The sequence below is a fragment of the Entelurus aequoreus genome, linkage group LG09, assembly GCF_033978785.1.
Source record: "Entelurus aequoreus isolate RoL-2023_Sb linkage group LG09, RoL_Eaeq_v1.1, whole genome shotgun sequence".
In the NCBI taxonomy this organism is placed as follows: domain Eukaryota; kingdom Metazoa; phylum Chordata; class Actinopteri; order Syngnathiformes; family Syngnathidae; genus Entelurus; species Entelurus aequoreus.
This window is the reverse complement of record NC_084739.1, coordinates 29,053,455-29,074,378: the sequence shown is the minus strand read 5'-3', so window position 1 is coordinate 29,074,378 and position 20,924 is coordinate 29,053,455. Positions and strand designations below refer to the sequence as shown.

Genomic DNA, 20,924 nt, shown 5'->3' with positions numbered 1-20,924 from the left:
GTGCTTTTCAGATTAATTATTCCATGGCAAACGCCTGTTTTTTTCTTGAGATCATCAAGAAAAGGTTTGATAAAGGCGACAACTAGTAGGGCTGGTGTTTTTGGATTTGCACAAGGCGTTCTGTATTGTTATTTTAAACCCTCAACTAAGACACTTAAATGGTTGATCGCTCTCAATGCATCAGAAATAAAAACAAAAGTGTCTCCCTCACAAATACAGTATGTAGTATGAGGGTGCCACAAGGCAAACATTTTTTATTTTTTATTTTTGTATTTCTTGTGCGGCCCGGTACCAATCGATCCACGGCCCGGTGGTTGGGGACCACTGCATTAAAGGACACTGGCTCTCAGGAGTTTACAACGTTGTTTGGTGTTGTATCAAATACGCTTGTCTTTCAGGTGTATTGAGTGTATGTCAGGTGGTGACTATTAAAATGTTTTAAAGGGGAACTGCACTTTTTGGGGAAACTGCACTTTTTGGGGAATTTTGCCTATTGTTCACAATTATTATATAAATATAAATAATAAATGGGTTATACTTGTATAGCGCTTTTCTACCTTCAAGGTACTCAAAGCGCTTTGACAGTATTTCCACATTTTACCCACTCACACACACATTCACACACTGATGGTGGGAGCTGCCATGCAAGGCGCTAACCAGCAGCCATCAGAGGCAAAGGGTGAAGTGTCTTGCCCAAGGACAAAACGGATGTGACTAGGAAGGTAGAAGGTGGGAATTGAACCCCAGTAACCAGCAACTCTACCAACTTCGCCACGCCGTCCCTATTATGAAAGACATATGTTCCTATATACTATCCCAGCCACTTGGTTGTGCCTCTCCATGTACGCTGATCCAGCTAGCATCCTACAGCCTGCTACTATGTGCTGGACTGTCTCAGGGGTTTCTTTGCACAGTCTGCATCTTGGGTCTGATCCACTCTGGTAGATCCTGGCCTCTATGGCTCTTATGCTAATGGCCTGCTCTTGTGCTGCCATGATTAGTGCTTCTGTGCTGTCTGCCAGTCCTGCATTTTCCAGCCACTGGTAGGATTTCTTGATATCAGCCACTTCCTCTATCTGACGGTGGTACATGCCATGTAGGGGCTTGTCCGTCCAGGTTGTCTGCTCCTCCTCCTCTGCATTCTCATCAGGGTTCTGCTGCCTGAGACATTCACTTTTCATTTTTTCGATGTATTCTCAATGTATATATATATATATATATATATATATATATATATATATATATATATATATATATATATACACAGTATATATGTACTGTATATATATATATATATATATGTAAATATGTATTTATATATACATACACAGTATATATATATATATATATATATATATATATATATATATATATATATATATATATATATATATATATATATACACACAGTATATATGTACTGTATATATATATATGTAAATATGTATTTATATATACATACACAGTATATATATATATATATATATATATATATATATATATATATATATATATATATATATATATATATACACACAGTATATATGTACTGTATATATATATATGTAAATATGTATTTATATATACATACACAGTATATATATATATATATATATATATATATATATATATATATATATATATATATATATACATACACAGTATATATATATATATATATATACACACACAGTATATATGTACTGTATATATATATATATGTAAATATGTATATATATATACATACACAGTATATATATATATATATATATATATATATATATATATATATATATATATATATATATATATATATATATATATACTGTATATATATATATATATATATATATATATATATATATATATATATATATATATATATATATATATATATATATATATATATATATATATATATATATATACAGTATATATATATATATATATATATTACTTTACATGCAGTCGACTTTGGGCCCTCGACCAAAGTCGTAAAGTTTGGACACCCCTCTTCTAGATAATAAATAATGCCTCTCACCTGGATAGTAGAGGGATGAGGACGTATTCTGACAATTTGGGACACTTTGACATCCAATTCAGACCCGGGAATGGCGAGAACGACACGAAAAGACGTTGGGTTACACCCCACTTTTGTTTCGCGAGGATTATGAGTAATTTTTCATCTAAACGGGAATATATGAACATCCTAGCAGTCGGCTTCCTAATGAAAGCAGACATTGTACAGTAAGTGACATTTTATTATGTTTGTTGGCTCTCATGAAGCCTGTGAGCAGAAAGTCTTGATGAGTTTTTTAAATAAAGGCGCCGTATATGCTTAATGATCAATATACGTAAATATTAAATGTTATTATAAATGTGCCCGTCACTACATTACATACATACTAACATCACGTATATAAAACCTTAATGGAGGTGTTTGGATGCTTTTTAAGGGCTTTATAGGCAGAATAGAGTACTCCAGTTAGCTCCATTGTAAACTGACATTTGATCACATTTATTTACAATTTAGAATGCATTAAAAAAACATCTGTCGTCATGTCATTCATGATTGTGAACGATAGGCAAAAATCTTAAAAAAACTGTAGTTCCCCTTTAAGGACTACAAATGGAAAATAGCTAAATACTAAATCTGGCAATCCCATCAATTCCACATATATAATGTAAGTGCACACTATCCATATCCTGATTTAAAATAAGTGTATGATCCTTACCATGCATACTAGGGCTGGGAATCTTTGGGTGTCCCACGATTCGATTCAAAATCGATTCTAGGGGTCACGATTCGATTCAAAATCGATTTATTTTTTTTCAATTCAAAACGATTCTCGATTCAAAAACGATTTTTTTTTATTTTTTTTTTTGAAAACAATACACAACAATACCATAATAATGCAATACAATTTAATTTTGGAGTTCTGACCTTGTAATTTCTTGCAGTGTTTATTAAGTGGTAATATGTCACATTTGTCCCAATTAACTTTTTACCCTGATAAACAGCCATATTCAGTGATGACATTATTGATATAAAGAAAACAGGAGTTAACATGTGACAGGTAAAAAAATTATGTCGTCACAATACATCGATAGCTTATTATACTGAGAGCCAATATTTATACCATGAATATTATTTTCACTTCTTATTTTTGCAGCTAAGGGTTCAATAACCAAATTAAATAATAATCCACATGCAGGACATCCCTGTTTTACTCCTCTTTTTAACAAAAAAGGTTCTGAAATATGATTATTGGTTTTGACTGATGCCATGGGCCTTGTATAAAGCATCTTAATCCATTGTATAAAATTATCTCCAAATCCAAATTTACGTAATGTGCAAAACATAAATGACCAGTTTATGCGGTGGAATGCCTTCTCCGCATCAACAGTACATACTGCTGTGGGATAAGGGAGACTTCTAGCATAGTAAATAACATTAAACAATTTCCTTGTATTGTCTGAAGATTGTCGACCTTCCATGAAGCCAGTTTGGTCAGTATGAATTAATTTTCCTATTACATTTGATAATCGTGTGGCTAAGATTTTTGCCAAGATTCAAAAGGATTCTCTATTCATTCAATACATAGATTTCAGCAGGATCTACCCCAGTCTGCTGACATGCAAGCAGAGTAGTAGATTTTTGTAAAAAGCTTTTATAATTGTAAAGGACAATGTTTTATCAACTGTTTGCAATGATGTACATTTGTTTTAACTATTAAATGAACCAAAAATATGACTTATTTTATCTTCGTGAAAATATTGGACACAGTGTGTTGTCAAGTTTGAGATGCGATGCAAGTGTAAGCCACTCTGACACTATTGTTCTTTTTTATTTTAATGTCTAATGATAATGTCAATGAGGGATTGCATTTTTATGGTATTGCTGTGTATTGTTTTGTTGGATTGATTAATTTAAAAAAAAAAAAAAAATAAATTTAAAAAAATTAATTTAAAAAAAAAAAATCGATTTTTTAAAAATGAGAATCGATTCTGAATCGCACAACGTCAGAATCGCGTTTCGGATTCGAATCGATTTTTCCCCCCACCCCTAATGCACACACATACAAACAAAAAAATCAGACTCAGACGCCGCATTCCGGGCCACGACACAGACAAGTATGGTTCCTGGACAATAAAATCCTAATGACTGGTGATGGTGGTGTGTTAGCTTATACTTGAGAACATGTCAACACCTTCCAGTGAGGGCTGCCCTGTGAGAGTTCACTGAGTGCAACTGAAGTTCATCATCACTTGAATTATACTTCTACTAATTCTTACAAGAGTATTGACGGATGCATATATCCACATTTATCCATAATTAAGAGTTACTTCTTTCTATATTTCTATAGTCATATTTTAAATAGCTATTGTTCCATCTTGTACTCTTTTCATTGTTTTGATCGTCTCATGACAAAGTGCTTGCACTGTGGACGGCCTTGAATGAGGAGGCAGAGAAGAGGAGTCCTCCCTGCTTCCCTTCTCGGGCCGACTTGAGATAACGGACACAATGGGCATCTGTGCGGCCGTGAGGGCGGGGGGGGGGGGGAGATATTGAAGAGGAGAGTGCATTCCAGTATGTGTCCCAATTAGTAAATGTGGATGTGTGTGTGCATGGAATGGGCTGATTGTATAATTGTTGCACAATGAACCTGACCGAGGTCAGAGGTGGAGCTTGTCCTTGCATGAACCACCTCAGGGGAGGACCGCAAATAGGTAATAAAAAAGGGCGTGGGTAAAAGGCAAATTACAAACGGAGCTTATAGAAAGTACTTTCTCTATTAATGGAGCATCTTGGCTGCACATGAGCTGAAGGAATGCACCACGAGGCAGCCTGAAAGTGCCCCGATCCCCTTAGCGTGAAGACCTCGTCTCAACACGTTCATCTCTGACCGATTTAAAATGTGAACGAAGTAAGGCATGCAATGCATACAAATAACGCTCATATTTGCACATTGAGAAGTGTTTGACAAGTCTAAGCTTGCTATGACTTGGCTCCACGTGATCTCTGAGAAGTTACCAAGATTATGGCTTTGCGAGGCTTATGTGGGCACAGCAGCGAGATCGATGGCTGTGTCCGCCGCATTTTGCAACTGTGTGGTTGCAATTGGACAGGCTGTATGTATACTTAGCTTGGTTTACTCCAACGAATGAGAATAAATTATACATTCTTTCGAAAAGAATTTGGAGGGCGTCCCAATCTAAATCCTCACTGGATTCCAAAAAGCTCAATCCTGTACACCAGCCATTGATATGCATAAAATATGCTTTGCAAACTGTTACACTGTAATCCTATAGTGCACAGCAACACAACCTAAAGGACCCTTGTCAGTTTTCTTTATATATTTTTTGTTACTGAAAATGAATCTGGTAATTATTTACCATTATATTAATTCGTTTTTGAGTAAACTGTAGTAACTAACTGTGGACTTGGAACGCCCCTTTACATCGTCAGACTCAAAATGCCGCCTCCATTTGGTGTCACGTCACTTGCAGAACTAGAGTCCATTTTCCCGCAAAGACAGTGTGGACAAAGGCATGTAAAATTAGTATTTTGATCACTTAACTGCATGGTTTTGTCACCCTGATCCGTGGTTACTCCAAAACTGATATGTTTAACAATATGTGGAGAGGTTATTAGGTGACCACAGATGAAGTGCTAGCTGTTCAAAGTCAGAACCCGGGTGGACCACTCATCTGTGCATCAGTTGGGGACGTCTCTGCGCTCCACTCAAGATGATCCCCTGGTGGGGTGTCAGGGACAGACGCAGAAGGAGATTTTTACAACAAAGTTCTAAAGCTTAGTGATATATCAGATATATCAAATCGTAGGTGGTTTTTTTTTTACCCTTCGCGGTCATAATTTACTGTGTTTGTTGCATTTTTGTTGCGTTTCACTTGATTGTAAAATATGTCGATCGAGAGGTGTGACGTTCATATGTTGTCAATATTCAGTGTTTTATCGTTCATAGTTAATATTGTAAATCACACATTCTTTATTTTGATGTACATTTTCAGTGTCTCATTCAGTAAAAATTTTTAAAATGATATTCTGTTTAAGGCGGTCAGTCATAACGTTTTTAGCATTCAATCAGACATTATTGTGAGGTTTTGTATTGGTGTTCCTAAAAATCAGATATACCGGCCCCCAGACACATTTTTTTCCTCTAAATTTGGCCCCCCGAGTCAAAATAATTGCCCAGGCCTGACCTAAGTCAAGTATAGAAACATTTGAAGAATGGATCAAGGCAAATTACATGGACAATGGTCAAAAAATAATGTTCTTATGTGGTGACTTTGATATTGACTTATTGAACCCTAACAAGCAAAAGTCAATCAATTGATACAATATACAGCATCAGTTTATATCCTAAAATCACAAAGCCAAGCACAATCACCGGACACTGTGCCACGCTTATTGATATGTTTACCAATGATTTTGATAACACTACAAGTGGTTTACTTATAAGCGACATCTGCCAGTTTTTGCAATATATGATGGAAACTACAAGAAGAAGAACAAGGAAGACAAAAATACATTTTGAAGACTATGCACAGAGGAGAGGATGATTGCTTTCAAAAATGAGCTAGAAAAGCAAAATTGGGACAATGTGTACAATGAAGATGATGTTGATGAAGCATATGAACATTTCTTAAACACGTTCATAATGCTTTATGACAAACATTGTCCATAGAAACAACTCAGTAGAAAGCAAAGAAAGAACAATCAACCATGGATGACAAAATGATTAAAAAAGACCTTCAGTATATATATCAGTATGTGGAATTACATTATGGAATGGATTAACCAAGTAAATCAAACAATCCATCCATTCATCCATTTTCTACCGCTTGTCCCTTTCGGGGTCAGTACTAATATAATCCACTTCAAGAAACTCTTCAAACTTAAAGTGTCTACAAAGTACAAAGAAGAAGAACCATGATGAACATTCTGAATTTATTTCATCCATCCGTTCATTTTCTAGATAATCTTATTCATCTCACCATATGAAATATAACTTACTTTACTAATTATTTATTTATTTATTTTTTAATGTTATTAGTTATAGAGTACATTGTGAAAAAATTGGGAACAGGAAGTGAACAAAAGTTTTTGCAACTGCTATGTAAAGGAAAAGGGGTAGGATTAAATAAGATCTGCTTCTTCATACTCCTTTTCAGAATCAGAATCAGAAATACTTTATTAATCCCTGAGGGGAAATTAAAAGTTTTAGCACAATCCCGAACATGTTGAATAGAGAAACTGGAAATTGTGATGTACCATGTTGTATGCATGCATGTTCGAAATAAACACAAACTCAAACTCAATAGTCAAAGGAAAATGCCAAGCTTGTTTCTGCCAGTTCGCAGAATCAACTCAACTTATCACAACATTAAAGGAGAGAGTAAAAACAAACTTCAGCGTCACAATCATCTGAGTCGTCTCATCAAAAATATCAAAACATAACCTGAAATCATGTTTAGAGTATAGTCCACGTCAAGTGTGAAGTAGACTGCTCCTATGTGCATATCTGTATAGTAACACCTCATTTTCTCCACTCGCACACACCCACAGATATGCTCATACCATAAATAAACATTAACCAAGAAAAATAAATGTGCTCATAAAAGACAGATGTTGCCATTGGATACACGATTAGACTCGACCTCACCCTCTCGTGAGACAGAAAGATAACATTGCCAAAGTAAATGAATGTATATATTAGCTGTACAGACCCACAGTAGCAGCCAGTGCTGGGAAGGGGATACACCTAAGGCCTGAAGGCTCTCCACTGTGCTAAACCTGAATCACACCTCCAAAGCATAGGATGATAAAAATGTAAGAAATAACTCATACATTTAAGGTGTAAAAATTCACAATGCAGCAGATGAATTTAGTAGAATATACTGTAAGCAGTTCCAACTATATGAGCTCTGTGATTGACTTGTGACCACTAGTGCAGGTATACCCTGCCTACTCTTTTAAGTTAGCTGGGATAAGTTCCAGCTTCTCACCACCTTTGAAAGCATATGTGGCTGGATGGATAGATAGAATACAGAATTTAAAAAAATATAGTTTAACCCCCAAAAACACATCGTGGTCCAAAACATTAGAAATAGTCAGTTTCAGTGTCAAGCCACCGCCTTTCATACAGGCAACGTTGCTTGATATCCATGCTGTTAACTTTACATTCTTCTTCTTTGATTATTGTCGAGTTAGACATATTGCAATAAGGAGCCAGGACATACGTGTGTGCTGAAACCTCTGCTTTCTTTATCTGTAGGGACACACGTGACTTTAGGGCACTTTCATGTCAAAAATGGGTGTTTGCCTTACAGAACTCAGTCTGGTGTTCACTCATTCCATCCATTTTATAAGGTAAGCCGGAGCCTACCCCAACCAGTGTTGCCCACTCCTCAGTAAGGAAAGTAGCTATTGGCTGTCCTAAAAGTCGCCTCATTTGCATAATTGATTGCAATGGACATGGACAATGTATGAGAGGAATAACTTTGTGGGAGTGATCAAAAGTATGTTTTAACAAATGCCAAGTATGATTACTGCAAATGAACGAATTGCTTCTGTTGATTCTCAGTGTGTTGTCTTTAAAAATTGACCCCATTTTGTTCTGTATTGATAAATGTTACCAACTTTGATCAAAAGACTGCAGGGTTGTCGCATTTACGAATAAAATGAACATGAACGATGGAATCGGGACTGGGTCGCAGTTGAGATGTTTTTTCTTTTCTTTTCATCGCTGTGTGTTTCACAGTGATGCAAACACAAGCTCTTGCTTGGTCAATCAACCCACTGAGTGAGAAGGTGAACAGCCATAAGCGGGCGGAGTGCAACAGATTTGACGTACAAATATCACCGGTTCCTTTTTTAATCATGCAATTGTACTTTTTTCAAGTGTTGCAGGCATAACACAAGTCAAGGTAGCTTTTCAGTTTTGTTTTGCAGTCTGGACGCAAAAGGGATGTGGGTGTCCTCCCTGCTCCCACTGCAGCCGGGACTGCTGCGGGAGGCTACTGTCAACCTGACCGCAAAGCGGAGGGGCTCACCACAGCACCTGCTGCTCCTTGAGGACATTAACTGCAGAGGAATATGTGCATGCTTACAGGTCTCCAAAACAGTCAAAATAGTCGGATAGTCGCTTTTGAGAATAAAAGTCACTGAGAGGAGTTGGAAAGTCACCAGATTTAACTGATCCTAGCTTGCGCATAGACAAACAACCATTCACACTCACATACACAGCATCACTGAGTGGTCTTTAAACCCATGCAAGTCAACCAAGAGAACCACTATACCCTCTGGTGTTAATTCATGCTTCTGTTATTAGCAATATTGCACTTAGCAGCTAAGACAGTGGCACTTTCCCATGTCACTCCATGCATTTCCGGTCCTATGGTCTTCATCATAAGTTCTCTTCTTTGCCATAACTGGTACATTTCTGTGGGCTCCTCCCAATAAACAGCCAAAGAAAAAGCAAATCACGTAGAGCAATCTTGCAGGTACTCACTGAGCTGAAGTTTCAAAGATGATGTCATATGCTGATGGTTTAACCTCCAGGGTTTGGAGCAACATTGAATGCATCTTTTCTTGAAGGTGTTGGACCTTGCAGGTAATAAATACCTCCACAAAGAATAATCCCTCTAGCTCCAGAAGCCTTCAAATGGCGTGCAGGCACACATTTCAACAAAAACCCATGGCATTCTCAAGGAGGCACTTGAAGAAACACTCCCAGACTGTTTGTTCAAGCAGCACGAGGTTCTCACTGTGTCAACAATTTTTCTACTGTCTACAGGGTGGGCTTCATTCACTGGAGGTATCAAATGATCACCTATTCTGTTTTCCCTGGAGGGGATGTAGTGGTCAAAGCATCAATGAACCACTGTGGAGGTGGAAGCCTCTGACACGCAACCATGAAGGGAAGCCGTCACCAGAAAGTGTAGATAAAAAATTTAAAAAAAGTGAACTTTTTGGGAATGTTTGTTTATTAATTTAGAAAATGATCAAGTTGAATGAGAAATGCTGACTCACAATCTTTCTTCCATCTCATCCCAAATATTTTTGACGAGGTTGATGTCAGGTCTCTGCTTCTCTTTGCCTCACTCCTTTACAAATCCTTAGGCCCACCAGATAGCTGGAAGCATAGACGTGTCCAAAATGTGCAGTTAGGATCCCAGATTCGATGAATTGAATAAAAAGTACATGTCAAGACCTCAGTCATGCTTTGTTTTATGTACGAGAACATATTATCTGTGCATCAGTTTGTTGCAGGAATGTGTTACAAAACTGTAGGCTGCTGATGTTTACTGAGATGTGAAAGCTTAAAGGTGGAAAACATCACAAGCTCATTCAACCAATCTGTCATAAATACCACATATTTGCTCTGCAGGATGCTCTTAGTGAAGAGAAAACAGGGGGGAAAGTGACAAGTAAATCCTCTGGCCTATAACTTGCTCCATTCCTGTCTGGCATCATGAAAGAAGCTCTTCAGTCATTACCATTTTTAAAAAACACACTGAGGGGAATAAGGTCAAGGGCGTATTCATGCATTCTGAGTCATAGCATTGAAATGCTAGCAAAATCGGTAAAAGAGTAAACAAAATGTTTACATTTGGCAGCATGTTTCAACATCCGCAAGGAAGATGATGCAGCTGCTGGACCGCATGAACCAAAGGTTTACCGCTGGTTGACCAGAGGAAGAACCTGTGGAGAAAACATTACATTTGGCAGAAGCTTTTAGGAGTAAAAGTAGCACAAAAATAAAGACCTATGACCACACACATTTACTAGGTCCCAGTAAACTATTACCTTACAGTTAACGAGCAAATGAGCACCTTCATCTCTCCAGCCAGGAGATTAGCGTTTGGCTGCATGAAGTTCCTACCAGAAATTTGCTTATACCTTCACATCTTTCAACTAAATATTCACATACATGTGTAGGTGCATGAAGCCATTAATCCTTCAATGCGATGGTCAATATTGTAAAAGAGGATATTTATTTGTTGTTTTCACAGCATTCCACACATCTGCAACTGCTTGTAAAACCTGTAGATTCCAGATGCAGATACAGACCAGAGTTGTAGAGAAGCTACAAAAACATAAGCATCCGCCTGTGTCTGCAAAACTGAATCGCAGACTCATAAAGATGCAATCATTAAAAGGTGTTAGTGTAGGCTAGAGTGTACAGTTTTTTTAAATATTAATTGTAAAAAGTGTTATTCAGATGAAAATGTTATAGAAGGCAAAAGGTCATTGGGTTTACAACTTCTTTCCCCTTTTTCCACACTTTGACTACTGTTTTGGGTACATTTTCTGATCACTTGCATGTGCGGAGAGCACTTGGTGTGTTATATTTAATGAAAGTGAAACATCATGTAAGTTACTCTAATCGGGGCTAACTCAAGGCTTTGCAACACTGTGCTGCCCTCTGGTGGCAGAAAAAAAACTTGAAAAATCAGAGGACATTTCTGAGATAAAATAATATACAGTACAATAAAAGTGCTGCAGAGTGTATCAAATATAATGAAACTCATAATACAAATTGCATCATCCAGTTATGTTCCTCATAAAACAGGAAATTCAAACAGTAAACCAAAATCCTAAATATTTCTATAGGAGACCTATACATGCTCGTCAACAAAGCTAGGATGTGTTGTGCCTCTACAGGAGGGTCAACTTTATTTTTGCTATACAGCTGAACTACAATCAAAATGCAGTTGTGTCACCAAAATTCTTGTTCCATTGGGTGTACATATTGAGAGTCGCTGGGCTAACGCTGGGCTTGATGCGCTTTAGGGAATCCTCAAAGTCTTTCATCTTGATGTTTCTCATCTGTACTTAGAATAAAGGACATTTTAGAAGGGGAATGTCCAAGCAAGCATCTACAACACTTGTAACAGGATGACTCACCTGATTTGCAGCCATGTGCCGGACTTGGTCGGGTCCCAATTCTGTGCAAAGAGAAGATATTTGCATTGGAAAAAGAATGATAATACACACACACACACACACACACACACAAACAACTTGATAAAGGTAAAGAGTTGGGTGCTTTGTAAAGCGTGAATAGATGTACTTCTTCTCAAATGGTTTCACCTAGATTTGAATTCACATAAAACACAAAGGCCATTTCTCCTTCCATCATTGTGGCAAAACAAGCTCACACTCAGTATGCACTGCATTCAAATGAGTGTGTTGGTAGCTGCCAATCATCACGACGACATGGAGTACCGTATTTTTCGGAGTATAAGTCGCTCCGGAGTATAAGTCGCACCGGCCGAAAATGCATAATAAAGAAGGAAAAAAACATATATAAGTCGCAATGGAGTATAAGTCACATTTTTTGGGGAAATTTATTTGATAAAACCCAACACCAAGAATAGACATTTGAAAGGCAATTTAAAATAAATAAAGAATAGTGAACAACAGGCTGAATAAGTGTACGTTATATGACGCATAAATAACCAACTGAGAATGTGCCTGGTATGTTAACGTAACATACTATGGTAAGAGTCATTCAAATAACTATAACGTATAGAACATGCTATACGTTTACCAAACAATCTGTCACTCCTAATCGCTAAATCCCATGAAATCTTATACGTCTTGTCTCTTACGTTAATGAGATAAATAATATTATTTTATATTTTACGGTAATGTGTTAATAATTTCACACATAAGTCGCTCCTGAGTATTAGTCGCACCCCCGGCCAAACTATGAAAAAAACTGCGACTTATAGTCTGAAAAATACGGTAAATACTTTTCCAATGTCTTTGTAATTGTGTTGCGTGGTGATTAAGACACCATCAACAAACAGGGGTAGGAAGATGTGAGCACATGTACAGTACGTATTGATGACTACACATGTAGGAATTATTTCCCATCATGAGACAAACCCACATACTGTATACAAATTGTTTATACTGTATACTGACTGATAGTAACTATATCACGTTTTGATAGTAGCAACATCTCTATCTATCACCTCTACTTTACCGGTTAGTTTCTTGTGTTGTCCTCTATGTGTCGGTGTGTAGTATGCTTAATCATTCATTTTCCTCTAATCCTCCAGTGATGATGGTACATAGAAGAAACTTTGTTTGTTTTCCGCCAAAGTGGTGTAGATTAGTATCTTTGAAGCAGCTTCACACTGTGGTAGACGACGCGTTTGTTGCAGCATGCTTTCAAATTTGAGCCGGTGTTCCGGCAACACATGCACCCTCCTGGAGTTCATGCAACTTCTGCATGTGTGCAAGAAGGAATCTAGGATGCATCCCTTTTGAAGGAATCGTTCACGTCAGTACAATATTTAGTCATGTAAACACTGGGTCACAGCTGTGGTGAAGTTCGGCTGGGCTCGGAAACTTTATCGGCCGATCAACAATCAGTTAAAAAAGGCAAATATTGGCGCAGAATCGATCCTACGATTAGGATTGGAACATCTCCAATAACTTTACATTCATGACCTATGCATGAACTTTTTACTGTTCTACTTCGTACCACGATTAAAAACTAAAATAAAAAGTCATAAGGAAGCCACCTCCAAAGACATGCAGACATGGGATAGGTTGATTGGCAACACTAAATTGGCCCTAGTGTGTGAATGTGAATGTTGTCTGTCTATCTGTGTTGGCCATGCGATGAGGTGGCGACTTGTCCAGGGTGTACCCAGCCTACCGCCCAAATGCAGCTGAGATAGCCCCCCTCTCCCACTACCCCGAAAGGGACAAGCGGTAGAAAATGGATGGAAGAAAAATAAATATATAGTGGAAGCTCGATTTACAAATCCTTCTGTTTCCAACTTTTCGATATACTTCTCCAACTTTTACATTGTGAGAAATATGCCTCTGTGTGCAAATGCTTTATTCATTCATTTGTGTCCCACTGGCGGCTATTTTAAACCCCGCAAGCGGCCATTTTGCGCTTGCTCGTATTTAAAAGACTGATCAAGCCGGCTTTGCACAACAGCAACTTTTTAACTGTGATGAGAGCTGGCTTTTCTGGAAAAATATGCCAAAGCAGACTTATTTCACAGTGGAGGAGAAGACTACCTTTCGTACAGTGGCGGTTCTTCCAATAGCCGACACACCAGTCTTTCTTTGCATCAGACCTGCATCTGCCTTGTTACATTCTTGATAGTAGCGTCATGTTCGTAGCGCAATCCAAGATCCTTTCTTGGTGCTGTCTGTTATTTAACATCAGCATAGCCATTAGAGACGTAATATTTGTAATCTGTGCCGATATTAGAGCGGACATCAGTTAAAACAAGTTGTAAAGATTTGCAATGTCTAGAGTGACTTCATAAGTCAACCGGAAAAACAATTCAGTGTTCCGCACTAAAATGAAGGAAAGCGCCCCCTAGAAAGAAAACTATTGAGAGATGCATCTAATGACCCCAGAACAACTGCCAAGTGGCAAAGTCTGTAATTGAAGTCTCAAAGAAGACAATCATTCGAGCCCTGTACAGGAATGGACTGCGAGGTTGCAGACCAAGAAAAACTCCACTTCTCCAAAAAAAAGACATCCAGACAACCTAGAGAAAAACTATGCATACTGGCCAGATGAAACAAAACTAAAGCTCTTTGGCCATCAAGACGCCGCTTATGTTTGGAGAAAGAAAGGAGAGGCATACAACCCAAAAATCACAGTCCCCACAGTGAAACATGGTGGTGGGAGTATAATGCTGTGGGGGTGCGTACGTGCATTTGGAAATATGAATCTTGAACATCTTTGAGGAAAACCTTAAGCAGTCAGCAGCAAAACTGGGTATGGGTCTTCGCTTTGTCCTCCAACATGGTAACAACCCAAAACATACGTCACCCCTAGCAAAGAACTACCTCCAGAGGGCCAAAGTGAATGTTATTGGATGGCCTGCATGAATCCCCGACTAGAATCACATTGAGAATCTTGCAAAAGAATTGAAGACCAAGGTACATGGCAGAAGATCATCAAATCTGCGGGAGCTTAAGAGGTTTGCTAAGGAGATGTGTGTGAGACTTGTGGAAAACCATAACAAAAGATTGCAAGCTGTTCACCAGCAAAAAAGAAACAATTAACTATTAACATCAGGGGTGCTAATAATTTTGACCCTAGTACTTTTTGGTTTTGGTTAAAACATTTTCGTTTGTGTGTGCCAAGTAAAATAATGGAAACACCAAAATAAAAGCAGTTTGTTTGAAAAAAATGTGCTATCTTTAACAGTATTTATAAAATACTTTAACAAAATGTATTTTCCATATGGGGGCTAATATTTCTGTACTAAATTGTATTTACAGTGTTTCTTATGGATACATTTGATTCACTATACAAACTTTTCGGTATACGAACTCTGTTCAAAAACCAGTTACGTTTGTAAATCGAGGTTCCACTGTCAATAAATATGCCTTTTTAAAAAAAACTTCTGCGGACTTAAGCATCTCTAATATCACAGCTGTCAAGTGTATCAATTATTCAACTGTTTTGTCTTATGTCTGCGCTTCTGAGTGCTGCTGTAGTTGCTACTAGTGCGATACTACAGTCTCTTTCCGAGCCGATATTGAGTAAAATTTAGCTGGTATCGGCGATACCGATCTGATACCGATACTTTGTGCAAGTATACCTAACGTGTCTGGTAAAAAATTTAAAGTAGTGTATTTCAAGTGTAACTGCTTTTAAGGAATCCTCTTCAAACAATATAAAATCACAAAGCAAATGATGGCATTATTTTGCACTGACTGCTTTATCTTATTTATATTCAACTCTGTATGTAGTGTCTCCAAATAACCTAAAATAAAACGATACATACACTTGCTTTTTTTTTTTTTTTTTTTTTTTTAATATAAATAGTACCTAGAGACTAATTTTAATTTCCAGTGATTTTCTTGCTTTGCGCTTTTAATATCTAGGTAGAAGAAAAAATAGTTTCCACTAATCCCTTTCATTTAGACAAGATCTCTAAGATTTACTTTTTTCAAATTTTCTTGTAATCAGACCATATTTTCAGTATATTAGATGGAACCTTTACCTGACATGTTTCGACTGTCATCTGCAGTCTTCTTCAGAAGGGTCACCTGACCACGGTGACGTGTTGCCTATCAGCTGTTCTTATAGGCGTGGCCAACCAGGCAGACCTGCCGAGTCTACCTGGTTGGACTAGACAGGTCTTGTCACGAGACATTCTCGAGGAGTCTGAATATTCGCTAAGTTGGTAATACTTATCCTTTCTGCTACATGTTACTATTCTCTGGCAAGAAGCATTGTTATAATCCCTACTACTATATACAATTCGAACGACAAGCTATATTCTCAGACAGCCCCATTATAATGTGTTTATGAGTAAGGGCATAACATGTAGCGGCAAATTTATTTGTGGCGTACCACCAGATGTAATCAAACACTGTCTAGCCACATGTCAACATGTGATGAAAAGTACCTCTAATTGGTCCAAGTGCAGCATCCTTCGCTAATGATGTCAGATCACTTCCTGAATATCCTGCAGTCACTCTGTCATTCGGGAAGATTGGCAGGTTTAACGTTAAGTTGTGAATGTACAGTAAATGTGGTGAATATGTGACACTCACTTTGCAAGAGAGATCAACTCATTTTTGCACAGCGGACTCCCATGCTTCGCTAAAAGATGCTCCATAAGTGAGGCCCTTGTCTGTATAAAGATTACAAAATTGAACATTTAAAGGATTTTGCTTAAAGACGCTGATTTTGTGAGAATAGAAAATACCTTCTCATCAGGCAATGCAACGTAGACCCTTTTGGCAAAGCGCCTGAAAAATATGAGAGGGAAAAAAAAGTTGTACAATTTGTAATTTGTAAAAACGTAATGCAGCAATGAAGTGTAAATAAGATACCTTAGTACCGCTTCATCAAGCTCCTGAGGTCTGTTGGTGGCTCCCATGACAAGCACCCTGTCATCTGCTCCAGACTGCACCTGACAAACAAAAAAGTTCCAGTGCAGAGCATCAGTAAGCACATAAGGACAGTGCGTCTAACAATAGATTTCAGAAAATGCACTGCTCTTACCCCATCAAACTCGACGAGGAACTCTGTTTTTAAACGACGTGAAAACTCCTGTTCTCCTTCCCTCCTTTCACAAAGCAAACTGTCAACTTCATCTGGATGCAAACCACCCAAAAAACAAAATTTACAAATACAAAAAACAATCTCTCTTTATCGTTCCATTCCAAGTGTACAGTACAAACCAATAAAGATGACAGAGGGCTGTAATTCTCTGGCAGCTGCAAATAATGCTCGGACAAGCTTCTCACTCTCTCCAACCTTTGAAGAAGTAAAAATAGAACTGGAAAATCACACTAAATATATCGCAGAAACATGAAAAAATGCACAAAGAATCTATTTTATGATCAAAATTTGGGATGGCCACACTTATCAATTGATTGTTTACAATTATTTTGATGGTGTAGTAAGCCATTATTGTTTAGTCTCAACTAGTTTGTGATCTACAAGAACAACATGATGTAAGCTATAGAAATTTGAGCTTCTTCCGAGCAGACATCTGATATGACAACAACTCCAGGCAGCGTCACTCTTGTCTGTACAACACTGGCATCGAATCAGGAGTTCAGATCATTTAACAACATAGAACATGTTTTTACTCCCCCAGCGTTTACCTTTTCCCCATCTTTTACAGGGCGCCTTGTGGCGACCCATCAGCGTTCCTGTTCTGTAACCATGTACACTGTTTGTTTGTCTAATCTTGAACTGGTTTGTGCTGAAAACAAAGGTTTGTTGTACTTGTGCAATGACAATAAAGACCTACCTACCTACCTATTTATATAGTGACTCTGTCATCCCATTAGATAGTTTATAACCAGATGCTTACATATTTGGAAGTCAAACTGGCAGCACTGATGTTGAAAAAAGTGGCATTCGACTCTGCTGCTACAGCTTTGGCCTGGTAAGAGGAGGTAAAGCTGTGATTCGAGCAGTGATTCGTTTGAAAAATCGTTGCTTTCTTGCTAATTCTAAATTAAAAAAGACTATCATTTACACACCAGCATTGTTTTCCCATTTCCAGGTGGACCAAATAAGAGCAAACCTCGTGCAGGAGCTCTCAAACCAGTGAAGAGCTACATAGGGAAAGATGAATAAATCATTAAATGTAGTGCATGCTATGGTAAACATGACGTCTTTTTTTAAACATTTACCTCCGGTCGTAAGGCAGGAAGGATGACAATCTCCTGGAGTGCTTGCTTGGCCAGATCCTGGCCAGCAATATCGTTGAATGTTACAGACACCCCACTAAAATTAACACAGGATTTAAATATTACTGCATCGAATAACTTCCTCAAAGCGCATAGTTTGGACTTACGTGTCAACAATTTCATTCAGGATCAAGTTAGCCAGTTTGCTGTCCACATTCTTGAAATGTTTTATATCTCGTTTCTGAGGCGGTTTTTGAGCTCTCCCCACTCGTGGCGTTACCTTAGGCATCACAAAAACATTTAAATTGAATAATGTAGGAGCAAACCTAAAGGTGCGGTTTGCCGCGGATAAGATTTAATCTGCCTTTCTCCTTTACTTCTAAACGTGACAACTGTAGACATCCATCCATCAATTTTCTACCGCTTGTCCCTTTTGGGTAAACGGGGGGTGCTGGAACCTATCTCAGCTGCATTCGGGCGGAAGGCGGGGTACACCCTGGACCAGTCGCCACCTCATCGCAGGGCCAACACAGATAGACAGACAACATTCACACACTAGGGCCAATTTATTGTTGCAAATCAACCTATCCCCAGGTGCATGTTTTTGGAGGTGGGAGGAAGCCGGAGTACCCGGAGGGAACACACGCAGTCATGGGGAGAACATGCAAACTCCACACAGAAAGATCCAGAGCCCGGGATTGAACTCAGGACTACTCAGGACCTTTGTATTGTGAGGCACATGCACTAACCCCTGTTCCACCGTGCTGCCCAACTGTAGACATTTATTTGCTAAATCTGCTCTCTTCAACCACAATAGGTAACATATCCTAGCTGTTGTTAGTTTTCTTATATTTTGGGGGGAAAACACATGTCATTTGGAGCCCACTGTAAACTGTGCTTTTATAATGCATATACATTTTACCTTTAAATCAGGTGTTCTGCAAGGTGGTTTGCCTGCCGTGGAGGGACGGATGCTTTTGGACAACACTCGAACCGCTGGCTGACTTTTAGGAGGAGGTTTTGTTTGGTGCAGGGTATTATTTGAAGTAATCTGGGTTTGAGTCGTGCCTTTGGAGGCCATAGTGGCCTCTACAAATAACACAAACATTCGTCAAACATTATTCAAAAAAGAAGATCAATTTAGGCTGTCTCCTACCTAAAAGAGCGAGCCTATCTTTAGCCATGGTGAGATTGGTGATCATTTTATCCTGAAGTCTCTTGGCTCTCTCATATTGCTCTCCTGTTAGCAAACAGCTGTGTTAGCGTGGAAGCCTCCAGCTTCATGTGATGTTGTGTTAGCAGCATACCTTGTCCCATGATCGTCACTGCAATGCCGCTCTCCAGTTCAACAATGCCCTTCTTGTACCACTGCAGAGCTTCCTCTTTCTCCCCTGTCAGCACACAATACTTATTTACTAAGCGGTCAAGCAGCGACACCTGTTAGCTAGCAACCATAAACACACCTGTGTCATCCTCGTCGATTCTCAGTGCCTTAGATATATACTCAAACGCTTGCTTGTGGTAGTTTTTCACCACTTCGCTGCTTTCTCTGCCTTTATTTTTTTTTAACATTACCCTCTCGTTACAGTTCCCTCGCTACAGATGCTAGCATATTATTTCACACGATATGGTAAAGTTGGACTGAACTATTATAATTAACACATATCTATACAACGCGTGAGTTGTTGTTGTTTTTATATTACCAGATATGGCTATATATAAATAAACAAATTCCAAGAAAATGTTCGTTGTTTATCCGTGGAATAAAGCTACGGTTCAGGGCAGTAATTTCTGAAACAGGTCACTCACTTCCGCTTGCATATTGCAGCCCCGCCCTCATCCTGCAGGACAGCAATGAAAAAATGAGGACACGTCTGTTTTTCAAAATAAAAGCCCACCACCGCAGTTCAGACTACGAGGATTTTTTTGGCGATTTGTTTTTGCAATTTGTACGCTTTTTTGTCTAATTCCGCAGCTATACGCCTTTCAGTTATTAACTTGGTATTTACAACATGCTAACGGTATTGATTGATTGATTGATTGATTGATTGAAACTTTTATTCGTAGATTGCACAGACAGTGCAGTACATATTCCGTAAAATTGACCACTAAATGGTAACACCCGACCCGAATAAGATTTTCAACTTGTTTAAGTCGGGGTCCACTTAAATTGATTCATGATCCAGATATATACTATCATCATAATACAGTCATCACACCAGATAATCATCAGAGTATATTCATTGAATTATTTACATTATTTACAATCCGGGGTGTGGGATATGGAGGGGGGTGTGGAGGGGTGTGGGGTAGGTTTGGTTGGTATCAACACTTCAGTCATCAACAATTGCATCATCAGAGAAATTGACATTGAAACAGGGTTGAAGTTGCCTGGAGGTGTTCTTTTAGTGCGGTTTTGAAGGAGGATAGAGATGTTGTTTATGCATGTTTATGTTAGCATGCTAACATAACATGCTAGATTTTTTAGCTAATTCTGCTACCATTTACCCTACAGTCATATAACTTGGTATGTGACAGTTGTTAACTGTTAGCGTACTAAAGTTAGCATGCTAACATTAAAGTGCTAACTTTTTTAGCTATTTTTAAACTTTATACTCTAATTCCCCAGCCATACACCTTAGAGTCATGTAACTTGGTATGCGACACAGGCTAACTGTTAGCATGCTAACCTTAGCTTGCTAATATGCTAACTTTAGCATGCTAACTTTTTTTGCTACCGTTT

The 20,924-nt window shown here is 38.2% G+C and overlaps 1 protein-coding gene across 1 annotated transcript; it reads right to left on the bottom strand.

The window, feature by feature from the left end:
* Window positions 1–11,004: 11,004 nt before the first annotated feature.
* Window positions 11,005–20,020, bottom strand: spast (spastin). The gene is made up of 16 exons (XM_062058500.1): window positions 19,645–20,020; window positions 19,489–19,572; window positions 19,338–19,421; window positions 19,104–19,270; window positions 18,349–18,461; window positions 18,185–18,278; window positions 18,032–18,106; window positions 17,860–17,931; window positions 17,219–17,294; window positions 17,040–17,131; window positions 16,868–16,947; window positions 16,741–16,783; window positions 16,586–16,665; window positions 16,438–16,508; window positions 11,936–11,976; window positions 11,005–11,857 (listed from the first exon to the last, which is right to left on the bottom strand). Exons 1-16 carry the CDS (start codon window positions 19,751–19,753, stop codon window positions 11,732–11,734), a joined length of 1,407 nt encoding a protein of 468 aa, XP_061914484.1. The 5' UTR covers window positions 19,754–20,020; the 3' UTR covers window positions 11,005–11,731.
* Between the last annotated feature and the right edge of the window lie 904 nt (window positions 20,021–20,924).